Source organism: Scomber scombrus, unplaced genomic scaffold (assembly GCF_963691925.1).
Source record: "Scomber scombrus unplaced genomic scaffold, fScoSco1.1 SCAFFOLD_85, whole genome shotgun sequence".
In the NCBI taxonomy this organism is placed as follows: Eukaryota; Metazoa; Chordata; class Actinopteri; order Scombriformes; family Scombridae; genus Scomber; species Scomber scombrus.
In genome coordinates this window covers 42,383-57,500 of record NW_026910735.1, presented here as the reverse complement: position 1 = coordinate 57,500, position 15,118 = coordinate 42,383, and the positions used below count along the sequence as shown (strand labels likewise).

The 15,118-nt window shown below is 38.4% G+C and overlaps 1 protein-coding gene across 1 annotated transcript in view; it reads right to left on the bottom strand.

Moving 5' to 3' along the window:
* The window catches only part of LOC133977274 (putative histone-lysine N-methyltransferase PRDM6), a gene marked incomplete at its 3' end in the record, with an annotated part of 103,947 nt that extends 93,532 nt beyond the window's left edge, over window positions 1–10,415 (bottom strand). The window contains exon 1 of the mRNA XM_062415373.1: window positions 9,725–10,415. Within this exon, the coding sequence (XP_062271357.1) occupies window positions 9,725–10,415 (691 nt within the window). The remainder of the gene's footprint in view (window positions 1–9,724) is intronic.
* Window positions 10,416–15,118: the final 4,703 nt, after the last annotated feature.

The following is a 15,118-nucleotide window of genomic DNA, read 5'->3' as shown; positions in this document are numbered from 1 at the left end:
CTAACCCTTAACCACCTTAACCAGCCTAACCCTTAACCACCCTAACCCTTAACCACCTTAACCACCCTAACCTTTAACCACCCTAACCCTTAACCACACTAACCCTTAACTACCCTCAACCATCCTAACCATTAACCACCTTAACCATTAACCACCCTAACCCTTAACCACATTAACCATTAACCACCCTAACCCTTAACCACCTTAACCATTAACCACCCTAACCCTTAAGTACCCTTAACCACCCTAACCCTTAACCACCTTAACCACCCTAACCCTTAAGTACCCTTAACCAATCTAACCCTTAACCACCTTAACCAGCCTAACCCTTAACCACACTAACCCTTAACCACCTTAACCACCTTAACCCTTAACCACCTTAACCACCCTTAACCACCCTAACCTTTAACCACCCTAACCCTTAACCACCTTAACCAGCCTAACCCTTAACCACCCTAACCCTTAACCACCTTAACCAGCCTAACCCTTAACCACACTAACCCTTAACCACCTTAACCACCCTAACCCTTAACCACCCTTAACCACCCTAACCTTTAACCACCCTAACCCTTAACCACCTTAACCAGCCTGACCCTTAACCACCTTAACCCTTAACCACCTTAACCACCCTAACCTTTAACCACCCTAACCATTAACCACCCTAACCCTTAACCACATTAACCATTAACCACCCTAACCCTTAACCACCTTAACCATTAACCACCCTAACCCTTAAGTACCCTTAACCACCCTAACCCTTAACCACCTTAACCACCCTAACCCTTAAGTACCCTTAACCAATCTAACCCTTAACCACCTTAACCAGCCTAACCCTTAACCACACTAACCCTTAACCACCTTAACCACCCTAACCCTTAACCACCTTAACCACCCTTAACCACCCTAACCTTTAACCACCCTAACCCTTAACCACCTTAACCACCCTAACCTTTAACCACCCTAACCCTTAACCACCTTAACCACCCTAACCCTTAACCACCTTAACCAGCCTAACCCTTAACCACACTAACCCTTAACCACCTTAACCACCCTAACCTTTAACCACCCTAACCCTTAACCACCTTAACCACCCTAACCCTTAACCACCTTAACCAGCCTAACCCTTAACCACACTAACCCTTAACCACCTTAACCACCCTAACCCTTAACCACCCTTAACCACCCTAACCTTTAACCACCCTAACCCTTAACCACACTAACCCTTAACTACCCTCAACCATCCTAACCCTTAACCACCTTAACCAGCCTAACCCTTAACCACCTTAACCCTTAACCACCTTAACCACCCTAACCCTTAAGTACCCTTAACCAATCTAACCCTCAATTTGGCAAATGTCACACTTTTCTTCTTCATGCTGTTTTTTGTGGAGCGTTTCATTCCCCCCTCTGCACTGGAAAACCTCAACCCACCAAAAAAAAACAATTTTTTATCTCGTGAAACGTACCAATTTTTTTGTTTTTTTTTGTAATATAAATGATTATTCATTTCAACACACTTAATACAAATGTACAATAATGAATTCAGTCCTTGAGAAAGTTGCAGAAAAAAACAAAAAATAGACAAAAACAAACCACAAAACAATCAACTAGTAGAAGAAAAAGGAGAAAAAAGGGCAGCTCCACATTTACTCCACCCAGTATTATGTATCAGTATTATGTTTCCTGTGCACACACACACTTTACATACTTTGCACTTACTCATACACAGACATATACATAACAAGATGTTGTAATGTGGAGCGTTTTGCACTGGAAAAACCTCAAAAGACCTCATTTCTATCTCCTGAAACATGCCGATTTTTACACTTTTAACGTCCCTCATATTCCTGCATTAAACCTTTGTACTGACTCTAATCTGCAGCGATATCTCAACATTTCCTGAGGTCGAGGTTCAGTAACAAACTTCTGCACAACTGAACCCATCACACTTCATATAAAAGACCGTCGCCGCTGCTTTCGCTCCGCGTTTGTTTCCAACACAGCTGTGAGTCCAGATGAGGTCGGACCACACAGCGAGGCCCAACAAAGCCGAGAGTTATCATCAATTTTCTTGCCTTTTTTTTTCTCTTTTTAAAGTCGTAATTTTGGTTTTCTGGTACATTAACTTTTGTGTTTTCCATCAAACAAACTCAGATAAACCTCACTGTGCACTACCTGCCCAGCAGCTACAGATACATTACAGACTATAGCTGGGGAGGGAAGGGAGGAAAGAGTCGAGATTATTCGTCATGAAAGATACAGCTGCTGATTTTAAGGTATTGTCATCTATTCATGTGTGTATCTAAAGTCTGATATATCTTATTCCTCTTTGCCGTAGACGTTTGTTGTTGTGGAAAAACTAGTGAAACCACATCAATGAGCCACACTGCTGCACTGGGTGACTATAATTTGTTGACTCTCTCCTTTTGAAACCTCTTAAAATGCTGTTAAAATAGTTTAAATTCCTCTATAATGATATAATTGTGATCATGTCTCTGTTCTGTCCTATTTTGCCCAGTTTTATTGAGATATTTATCATATTTTTTGTCTTTTTGAGTAACTTTTTACTTTAAAATCTCCCTTTTTAAGCATTTATAAGCAGAATATTAACATTTAAACAGTTTATTACTCACTATAATTTAGTTATAAGAAGATAAATAAAACATTTTAAGTGTTTATTAATATAAAGTGTCTGGCATCAGTTATAAATCTCCTATGAATACATGTTTTATATTATTATAACTGTTTTACTGTAGTGTTATTCATAATATGTTTATAATAATAAACACTTATATCTGCTTACATTATAATGTGTTATAAACCGTTCATTAACTGTTCATATATTATTTTAAATGCTAAATATGGAGACTGAAAGTACAGTTTTATCATATTTATTATAATAATTATCTGAGTCACTTTAATGTCTTTATTTTCTCCTTTTGATGACACGTAAAGTGCCGTTAAAATAGTTTAAATTTTGTGTTTTTCTGCAAATTCCTCCATCATGATATAACTGTGATCTTGTCTCTGTGTCATATTCCTTTAAATTTGGGGGTTTAATGACATAAAGAAGGATTAACACTACAATAACTCAGATTACATCATCATTTTCATGTTTTTTAACACAAAAAATCTTAAAATATGACTCATTTACAGCTGATACAGGATGGAGAAGGTTTTAAAACAACAATCTGGGAGATACAAATATATTTTACATATTAAAATAGTTAGAATAAAATCTGGGTCTAAATTATACCTTTTTAGCCAACGTCATTCCAACTTATTACTACAGTTTTTACACATATTTTTGAAAACTGGCCTCAAAATCTACATGAACTAATGAATACATTTTCAAATGAGAGATAAATGTTGCTTTATAAGAAATAATCTCTTTTATTAGCTTGTTGTGCTTCATATCACGACTTCTGGACTTTGTACTTTTATATAAATTTAAAATGTATTAGTGCTGTTTTTCCTCTGTGAGTGTTTGTTTGATGGTTCGTTCAACAAGCTGCAGGAGAAGATGTGTGTTCATGTTTATAAGTTTATAAGTGAGATAAGAAGGAGACTTTAACAGCAAAGCTAATGTTGCGTATCAGGATGCAGTCAGGCTCAGTGTGACCGTCTGCTGTATTATAACAGAACAACACCTTATCGCTTTATCCAAAGACTTCATTTTGCTGTATTGACATTAAAACTCCAGCTAAATGCTACAATAATAATAATAATATAGAAAAACTAGTGGATGCCATCATGAACTTAAAGACATTCAGACATTTTCTTCTAAACACATTAAATAGGTCATAAATGTATTTCTAAAAAATGTGTAAAAAGCATTTCAACCATTTGGATTTGAATTGTGGAGCTAGGCTTAGCATAAACCCGCCCTGCTGCTGTAGAGGTATAAATACATTCAGTGCACACTACTACTACTACAGTCTACAGTTAGCCAGTTAGCTCAGTTAGCCAGTTAGCCGAGTTAGCCAGTTAGCCGAGTTAGCCAGTTAGCTAGCCGCCGAGCTAGCCACCGAGTTAGCCGCCGAGCTAGCAGCCGAGTTAGCCGCCGAGTTAGCCACCGAGCTAGCCACTGAGTTAGCCGCCGAGCTAGCAGCCGAGTTAGCCGCCGAGTTAGCCACCGAGTTAGCCGCTGAGCTAGTAGCTGAGTTAGCAGCAGAAAGCTCTCAGACCTAGCGTCCATGTTTCTGGTAGAGGTGGTGACTTTGATTGACAGGTGACACTTGGTAGGGGGCGGGGCTTCAGCGTTTAGGAGCAGAGAAAGAGGCAGACTTTTACACAACTTTGAAGCCTAATTTCATATATTTGGCGATTTTTTTAATCATTCAAATTTGGCAGGGTGGTTAACAACACACTTCTCTGTGGTATGTTAAACTCAGAACACATATTTATTCTTACTTTAAAGGATTTATAAATGTCTTCCTTTTGGTTTTCCTCTCCGAGTGATTTACAGAGCAGATATGTTGCTGCGGCAGACGTAAGGAAAGGAGAATTTAACAGCGTCGGTATAAACACTCACACACTCGCACACTCTTAGAGAGAAAAGCTCTTAACTTCTGAGATTGATCGTTATCAGGAAACGAGGCCCTTATATATTCCCCTCAGGAGTCGCTCAGAGAGCAAAAACAGAGCTAGAAGAGAGCGAATAGCGGAGTTACATTCAGCAGGTGGACAGAAACACGACTCCTAATGAATGATAATGTGGAAATAAAGCAACAGTTTGAAAAGTAGATCATATATCTAGTCTTTTTTATTCCTTTAGTGGACACAAAAAAATGTAATTAGCTGTTAAAATGAGTAAATGTTCATTAGAAAACAACAGAGAAAGAGTCAAAGGTGGAATAGTGTGTGTAATAAGTTGTTTTAGTGACAATAAGAGACTGAAATCTTTATTAAATCACATTAAAACTGTAAAACTGATATTAAATCCAGTTGTAAATCATAATAATTGATCTTTAAACTACATTTCAGCTGTGCAGGAACGTTTATTTCTCTATATATTTACATTTATTGCGTATAAAACTTCACTAAATTCTGTTTTTTTCCCTTATTTGTGCCTCTGATCAGAAAAAATAGACATTAATTAGACATTAAATAGACAAAAATGTGACATTTGATTAAATTTGTGTTAATTTAGTTTAAATTTTAAGGATATTTCACTTTATATTTAGTCTCCTTTTAGGTTTATTCTCATAAATTTAAAGTTTTTATAGGTTTTATTATCACACATGTCTGTTATTTATCTTTATTCTGAGGCTATAGCTGTTGAGTTATTTTTACTGGCTTCATATAAAGAATATCAGATTAAATATGTTGGATTTGGCTTATAAAATATGTAAATATGTGTGTATGTAATGTAGAGATGTAAACAAACCAAAGCGAGCTTCATCCAAACCATAAGATTTAAAGCTGTGATAACTCTCTGACTGATTGACAACTATTTAAATACTCAGATTTAATTTAGATTAAAAAATTAGGATTTTATTCAGAGTTGTATGTTGTAGGTTATGGGGTTCAAAATTCCCCCAGCGAACCCTCCCACACACTCACTCATGACCAAATCTGTACAATTTTTAAAGTATTTCCTTTTTAAAGTTGTTATTTTATAATATAATGTAATATAAGTATTTAAAGAGGCAGTGATTTAATAACCTGTGGAACCTGATTAAAGTCAGTACAGTTTTTAAAGTACATTTTAAACTTTTTTTTATAAGTATAGTGCAGTATTAGTATTTAAAAAGGCAGTAAAAACAGTATCAGTATGACCCTGATGATGTCATAGTGATGTCATCAGGGTTATCAATCAGCGTGTTGATTGGACCGTAAAGATCAATAACGGAAAGCTGGTGTTTTAAAAAAAAAAAGAGTTAAAAAGAATTATGACTGTGTTTATTAGACGGGAAGCCTCTAATGATAAACACACTACAGTATCCAGATGCATTATGGGAAATGTAGGCAACATTTTAGACACTAAACGTCAGGATATGTCAGCCCCTGCTGCGTTAAACTTTATGGAAATGCAAAATTAAATCACTATAAGTTCCCATTATAAAGATAAAACTCACAAAATATAACATTTGATGTATTATTATAACTATTATAATATATATTGTTGTTTTAAAACCTTTTCCAGTCTGTATCAGCTGTAAATGAGTCACATTTTAAGATTTTTAGTGTAAAAAAACATGAAAATGATGATGTAATCTGGTTGATTTTGGTGTTAATTCTTCTTTATGACATTAAAACCCCAAATTTAAAGGAATATGACCACAAATACATGTTCATAATTATATCATGATGGAGGAATTTGCAGAAAAACACCATGATTTTCAAAAAATTCTCAAGTTGAATTATTTTAATGTTACTTTATGTGTTCTCAAAAAGAGAGAGTAAAGAAAATACAGTTACAGTTACTTTAAATCTCGATATTTAGCATTTAAAATCAATATATGAACAGTTAATGAACGGTTTATTACACATTATAATGTAAGAAGATATAAGTGTTTATTACTATAAACAGATAATGAATAACACTACAGTAAAACACAGTTATAATAATATAAAACTTGTATTAATAGGAGATTTATAACTATTGACAGACACTTTATATTAATAAACACTTAAAATGTTTTATTTATCTTCTTATAACTACATCACAGTGAGTATTAAACTGTTTAAATATTAATATTCTGCTTATAAATGATATAAAGGGAGAATTTACTAAATAAAATGTTACACAAAAAGACAAAAATATGATAAATATTTTAATAAAATTGAGTTTTTAGACTTATTTTAGTTTTAAAATTATTATTATTATTATTATTATTATTATTATTATTATTATTATTATTATTATTATTAGTGTAATTAATAATCGAGGTTGGACAGTGACACATGACGGTGTGTGTGTGTGTGTGTGTGTGTGTGTGTGTGTGTGTGTGTGTGTGTGTGTGTGTGTGTGTGACTGCTTTATCTACACCCCCAAACACACACACACACACACACACACACACACACACACACACACACACACACACATTCGCCCCCCAGAGACCTCAATACGGCCGTGTTGGGATGATAAATAGCGGGCCGGTGGCTGCTGGATCGATCCCCTCCCCTCCCTCACTTTCTCTCCTCCTCTTCCTCTCTTCTCTTCTTCTTCCTCCCTCTCTCTTTCTCTCTCTCTCTCTTTCTCTCTCTCTCTCTCTTTCTCTCTCCCTCTCTCTCTCCACAAACACAAAACTATATACGGCAATTAATTCCTGCTTGTCCCTCCATCCCTCATCGGCCCTGCCGGCGCGTATCGACGCAGATTACTGCTGATGGTCCGTTTTATCACCGTGGAATATACAGCGAGAAAGACACGCGCGCGCACACACACACACAGAAGAACGCACGCGGTGTTTAGAATCTCCGCCGTGGCGCGTGAAACCAAAAGAGAACGTGAACCTCTGATCTCTTCTTATTATTACAGGAGGAGCTTAGAATGATAAACTTATAATAATAAGATGTTATAAACAGGCCCGCTGATGCAAAACAATAATAAATAATAATAATAATAAACTTAAAGTTAATTATAAAGCAACATCACCATAAAAGCCCAGAATTATAGAGTAATTATAGAGACATGTATGAAAGGAAATCAACATATCAGTAAGTTAAATACACAGTTTTAACCATATAAGGAGATTAAAACGAGGCTTTAATGTTCTTATAATTACGCTGTGATATTATAAAGATATTACACGGTTAGTAGACATATTCTTATATATTTAAAAATACCAGTAAATTAATTTAAAGCGACTAAACTGCACATTATTTTACGACATTAAAAAGAAACATTCAATAAAATAAATAAAAATGTGATTTAATAGATGAAGTCATTACAGATTAAATGTGGTTATTTAATTAAAGGATTAATGTGGTTTTAAAACTGTTCATTTAAACATGATGACTGATGACGTTGGTCTCGTGGTAAATGGATAATAATCATCGCGAGGCTCCGAGCACGTGTCACATATTATTTTATTACACGGATTCTCTACGGAGATTTTTTTTTAAAGTTTTATAATAATAAAAAATAAAAAAGATGAGATAAAAGTATGTAAAGAAATATATAAGTATGTATAGAATCTCACACAAAGAGACGCATTATAAAGATGTTTTTTTTTCTCCAAATTCACACTTTAAACAGAAGCGGTTATAAGTGTGTGTGTGTGTGTGTGTGTGTGTGTGTGTGTGTGTGTGTGTGTGTGTGTGTGTGTGTGTGTGTGTGTGTGTGTGTGTGGACAGATATTGACAGCGGCGCCGTCATGCGTAAAAGACACACACACACACACACACACACACACACACACACACACACACACACTCGCCGCTATCTTCTCTAAAAATCAGCTCATTCAGGCTCAGAGGTGAGTCTCAGTGTCCCGCTGCGTTTCACTAAAAAACACACTGAGAGACTGAAAGTGAGAGCGGCCCGAACACACACACGCACACGCACGTACACACATGCACACGCACGCACCCACACGGAGTCACCGCAGACATGAAAAACCCGGTTCAGAGTTAAATTCTCCGCATAGAGACGCGTTATGGTTTGTTTTATAGGTGAAGTTTATTATTAGATTTAAACATTTAAACAGCTGATAAAACATTTGTTTAAAATCAGTTTAATTAAATTTAAATAAATAAAATCAAATAAAGAAGAATAAATACAAACCCGTGTTTCTGGAGGTTTTGCTGCTAAATTAAAGGAAAAAACAAAACTGGAGTGAAAAGAAACTAATATTCAATTAATCGATCAGTTTGATTGGAGTTTAAGTGAGATTAATCATTAGAGCACGCGCATACACACACACACGCGCGCGCTGGTTAATATTAAACTGGAGCTGCAGACCTGCTGCTGCTGTCTGAGGGTTTGAACCTCAGCCAGGCTGTTGACCTTTGACCCCTGACCTCCACCCCTTCACCCCACGCTTCTTTTTAAATTAAGGTACAAAGTAATAATAATAATAATAATAATAATAATAATAACAATAAATACTTTTAAATGAAGGAATTGAACATATTTTATCACTTCTATTACATTAATTTTAAAAAGTCTTTCACACTTTAAACTGATGGAAATTAAATGATGATTTTTAAAGTTAAAGTTAAATTATCTTATTTTAACTTATTTTATATTCACTGTAACGTTTAACTACAGTTGAGTCCTGACACTAATTTTATGTTTTTTTAAATGCACTGTTAATTCTTGATGAAAGATGCAAGAATAATATAAATATAAATGATTATAAATTAACATTAAACCCTAAAACGACACTTTTCCTCACTAATATAATAATAACACACTAGAATGAATTAGGACTTTTTTTCTTTTGGGGCCTAATAAATAATTTAATGATGTATTAACAGATTAATTATAGTTGAATAAAGCAGATTAAGTCTTTATGAAGCATCAACGCTCAGAGTACGAACAGATAGTTTATATAAATATGAAGCAGCAACAATTAAATTAAACTTATTAAACTTATTATGAGGAAAATGCTGCAGGAGATTAAAGCTGAGAACTATTAATATTAGAGGAGAAGTCACTCTGACCTGTGTGTGTGTGTGTGTGTGTGTGTGTGTGTGTGTGTGTGTGTGTGTGTGTGTGTGTGTGTGTGTGTGTGTGTGTGTGTGTGTGTGTGTGTGTGTGTGTACGTACGGTTGTTGGCCTCCCCCGTGTGTGTGCTGAGCGGGATGATCTCCATCCTCTGCTGCCCGTACAGGTAGTAGTCCAGCTCCTCGGACGTCAGCTTGAACCTGGCCGTCGCTCCTTTCCCTCCTTCCTCTCCTCCTCCTCCTCCTCCTCCTCCGCTCTTCACGCTGGACGACACCACGCCGACCCCCACCACCCCCCCACAGCTCTGCTCTTTGGCCTGATGGAGGAGTCCCAATGCTTGGTTGTGATGACCCTGCTGGTTCTCCGGAGGGACGACCATCATCATATCTCCTCCTCCTCCACCTCCTGGTCCTCCTCCTGGTCCTCCAGGCCCGGCACACACCGGCGCCAACGCCTGCCCGAATAGAGCGATCTGCTGGGGGACGGGCAGCTGGGAGAGCCCTGCGGAGCTGGAGATGGAGATGGAGGAGGATGGGGTGAGAGCTGCTGCCGCCGCCGCCGCCGCCGCCGCAGAAGAAGACGTAGAAGAAGAAGAGGAGGTGCAGTGCGTGGAGGACAGGAGGTGGCTGTGCAGGCGGGACGGGCGCAGGCTGTCCATGGGGATGGAGAGGCGGTCAGGTGGAGGCGGAGGAGCCTTCAGCTGGGCCTGGGGGAAGAGCTGCTGCCAGTGCTGCAGGTAGGACGGGTCCACCTTCAGGAAGGCCGAACCGCTCGGATCACCGGGCTTCAGCATGTCTGCAGCCGGCCGTCAAACTGGAGGAAACATCAGAGATCAGAGAGGAAGAGCTGTCAATCATCATCATCACACACACACACACACACACACACACACAGCCTCAAATCTGTTCAATATGTGTTTGATTTCCACACACTTCAAACACATGTGGCACAACGGCGGGTTTACATCGGAGAAGCCAAGTCCCATTAAAAAGATGTTGCTTCACGGCTCGGGTTTCAACCTCCGAGACATTCATCAACATTTAAGACACAAACACGAAGAAACGCTTCGACATGAATCAACGTGAATTTTACACATTTAAGGGATTCACGTTTCAAAGGCGTTAAATAAAAAATGAGAGTTTTTGCGTTTTAAGTTTTAAAGCCGAGAAGTGTGAAACAGATGCTGAGATCCCTTCATCAGCTTCACTTCACTCCTCTTTTCTTTCCTCTTTTCTTTCTCTTTTTTTTTTTTTCTCCACCTGATTTATTTCTACATTCACTCTTCAGGTGTTAAACTTCACGTCGTCTCTGTTAAATTCACATCAAAACGACACGAGACGCACATATATCACCTCACATCTGATCATATTTCTTCTATAAATTCAACTTTATATTAATTATAATAATCTAAACACATGGAGGATGAATATGTGGAATATTTCACACTATAAAAAATTGGATTTAAATTGAGTTAAAGGTGTAAAAGTGGAGCCACGGTGTTTGAATTTAAATCTACATTAAATCTCAGTGTTTCTTCTTATTTAAAGAGACATTTCACTGTAAATTGATCCTTTTAAAATATTTTTCTTCCTTTTTTTATATTGGATTTAGATTTTAAGTGTTAAGCTGAGTCTGATTCCACCTGGTTTCCTTTCCTCCTGATCACCTCCACTCCACATCGCAGGCTTTGAACTGAGCTTATGAGGATAAAATCACATTTAAATGTATATTTGAGGGTTTTAATTAAATGTAAAAAAGGAAGTCAGGTGTTTCTTTAATCTTAATCCAAATAAAAGGCTTCACAGACACGGCTGTTAAAAAAGAGAAAATACACATTTCACTCAGCTAAGGAGAAACATTTCCTCTCATGTGCTTTTTTATGTTATATTTGAAATGCACATTAAGGTTGTTTCTATTCTTTAATAACTCTTTTAGTCCAAATTGATAATTAAATGAGGAAAAATGAGGCAATTGTGCAAAAGACTGAAGGCGTCAAAGCCTCCAAATCAGCAAAAATTTGAGGTATTTGCAGCTCAATCTAAAGATCTCTTAACTCCTAACCCTGCAGGAGTCAGTTTGCTCCTCTTACATGCAAAACTATTTATTTTAATTTATAATATTCAGCTTATTCCTTTTTATAAATAACAAAAAAACAGGATTAAAGTCAAGTTTGTGCAAATTTAAAAAAAAGGTGTTAAAGACATTTCTGAGGCTTAAATGTGTGTAAATGTAAACTCCATTAAAAAGAGGCAGGATAAAGTGACTGACTTCAGGCTGGTTGAGTCTCTGTGCTTCAGCGCTGCTCTGCTCCGCTGGATCGGGACTCAGATGGATGATTAAAGCGCGGATTTTACGCACGCGGAGAAAAAAAAAAAAAAAAAAGCACGCGCGCGCTTTAGATATAAGTTTACAGCAGAAATCGAAGAAGTATGAAGTAGTTGAAGAGATTAAAAAAAAAAATAATAGATGATCCTTGTTATATAGTCCAAGTCAATCAGCGGTCCGGTGTGGAGTCCGTGTCCGAGCAAGAGGCATCGGTCGGCGGGTAGAGTCCGCTGGTTTCCCCCCTCCAGTCCGGTGGAGTTTCCCTGGATGGAGGTTGTACCTTTTCTTTTTGTGTGTTTTTAAAAAGTGAAAGCTGATGAAGCCCCAACTGTCAGAGTGTACGCGGCTCCTGGATGCTGATTTCCGGGCAGCGGTGGAAGGTTTGTCCCTCCTCCGGGCTGCGGTGAACCATCGAGGGGAGCCGGGACAGTTTCGCTGCGTCCTGCGGGTCTCCGGAGCCAAAACTACCAGAGCAGCTGCTGCGCAAGCCTCTCTCTCTCTCTCTCTCTCCTTCCCCCCTCCTCCTCCTTCCTTCCCTCTCTCTCTTTCTCCTCTTCCCTCCTCTCTCACTTATCCCCTATAGTCTCTCTCCCCTTCTTCTTATCCACACGTACTATTTCTCTCCTTTCCTTCTCTCATCCTTTTCTGTTTTTCCTCTCTTTCCTCTTTACCGCCTCTTTTTTTTCTTCTTCTACGGATTTAACTCAGTTTAATTCAATTATGATGATCTTTATTGGCATGAAGAACAAATGCTCTTCGATTAAAAATCTCTCTCTTTCAATGATCTCTCTATTTAAAACTGCAGAGAGTATGAAAGTGTGCAGGTTGTAATGTGTTCTCTATGAGACTTTAATGGGTTGCATGTAAAAACACTGCAGTGAATGTAAATCATATTTATTTATGGCGGACTGTCTCACACTGGTGAATAACTGTTTAATCGTTTTGTCCATAAAACATCAGATCAAGTCTTCAAATGACTTTTTTTAATCTGACCAACTGTCTAAAAGATGCTCAGAAAAGCTTCAATCAGCACATTATTTTGCATTTTCTTCTAAACACATTAAATAGGTCATAAATGTATATTTAAAAAAGGTGTAAAAAGCATTTCAACCATTTAGATTTGAATTGTGGAGCTAGGCTTAGCATAAACCCGCCCCTGCTGCTGTAGAGGTATAAATACATTCAGCACACTACTACTACAGTCTACAGGTAGCCAATTAGCCGAGCTAGCAGCCGAGCTAGCCGCCAAGCTAGCCGCCGAGCTAGCCGTCGAGTTAGCCGCTGAGCTAGCCACTGAGTTAGCCGCCGAGCTAGCAGCTGAGTTAGCAGCAGAAAGCTCTCAGACCTAGCGTCCATGTTTCTGGTAGAGGTGGTGACTTTGATTGACAGGTGACACTTGGTAGGGGGCGGGGCTTCAGCTGACTCGGCGGCCACTCCCACAGCGTTTGGGAGAAGATAAATAGGCTTTGAAGCCTAATTTCATATATTTGGCGATTTTTTTAATCATTCACATTTGGCAGAGTGGTTAACAACACACTTTTCTGTGGTATGTTAAACTCAGGACACATAATTATTCTTACTTTACACGGACTTTAAAAACGATTATTAGATTATCACGATAGTTTCCACTTCTATCAATCAATCGTTGCAGCTCTATTAGATTCAACCAACGATTCCTCTGAGTTAAAAGACGAAATATTGATACCGATCTACCACCTCTGTCTTTAGGGTTCGGTTACTAAAACTAGCCTCACAAAGTCAAAGTTAGAGGAAATATCGTGGAAACAGAAAGTCTCTGATGTCAAAGTCCGACAGTTCGTACATCCAACCATTCACCATCGTCCTCCTTCCGATAATACTGAGATCAGACTATGATATTTGGGTATTTTGAGGCGGCCAATGGCATAGTCGAGTCCATCTTGGCGTCACATCGACACTATATAGTACCCGTTACCCTACATCGCTGAATGTTGTTGTAGAAATTGTCAAAGTCGATGAAAGAAGACTTAATAAACCCAAAATGCTAGTTATTTGTTGGTATGTTGAGAGGCGTCTCGGATACTATGTTGTTGGTCTTTAACTATGACACGGTTTATTGGACAAATTGAGATTTTAATGACATTACACTCATCTTATATCCCAATGTCTGTTGGGTCAGACCTTTATTAGGCTGATATCACATCAGGTAGAGCTGCCAGACTGGACCGACGAAATGTAGTAGTCTAATCAAAGCCAAGAACCCGACCAGTTGGCCCAAAACTTGTGTCCCAGAGGATGGATGATAGAGATGCTGCTGTTGGCCTCATGCTTCAACCATGTTTCAACTGATCATTTCTACCAAAATCACGATATTTCCCTAATCAAGAGGTTTTCGTGCCTAAACCTAACAACAACAATTAAAGCTCTTATGATCATCTGTAGACCTCCACATGGTCAGGAACCCTACATTAGAGATCTAGAGAGGAGCTGATCTCTCTTAAAGTCCTCTGATCAGGGTTTGCTGATTATTCCTCGGTCCAGACTCAGAACTAAAGGAGACTGAGGGAAACTTTGAGGTTGTGGCAACTAAACTTTGGAAGCATCTCCCATTGGATTTAAGAGCTGAGGACTCTGTCGACCCTTTTAACCCTCCTGTCGTCCTCCCGGGTCAAATTGACCCCCGTCTCTTTTGACTGTTCCTTCTTTCCTTCCTTCCTTCTTTCCTTCCTTCCTCGCTCTTTCTTTCATTTTTCCTTTGTTCTTCCCCTCCTTCCATACTTCTTTCCTCACTTCCTTCCTTCCTTCCTTCCTTCCTTCCTTCTTTCCTTCTCTCCTTACTTCCTTCCTCTTTTCCTCCGTCCATCCCTCCTTACTCTTTTCCTTCCTCCCTTCCTTCCTTCTTTCCTCCCTTCTTTCCTTCCTTCCTTCCTTCCTCCTGTCCCTCCTTCCCCCTTTCCTTCCTCCCTTCCTTCTTTCCTCACTTCCTTCCTCCCTTCCTTCTCTCCTCCCTCCCTTCCTTCCTTTTTTCCTTCCTAATTCCTTCCTTCCTTCCTCCTGTCCCTCCTTCCACCTTTCCTTCCTCCCTTCCTTCTTTCCTCACTTCCTTCCTTTCTCCCTTCCTTCCTTCCTTGACTTGAGGACAACAGGAGGGTTAAACAGCATAAAATGACCCACTTATTTAGAGTTACTTTT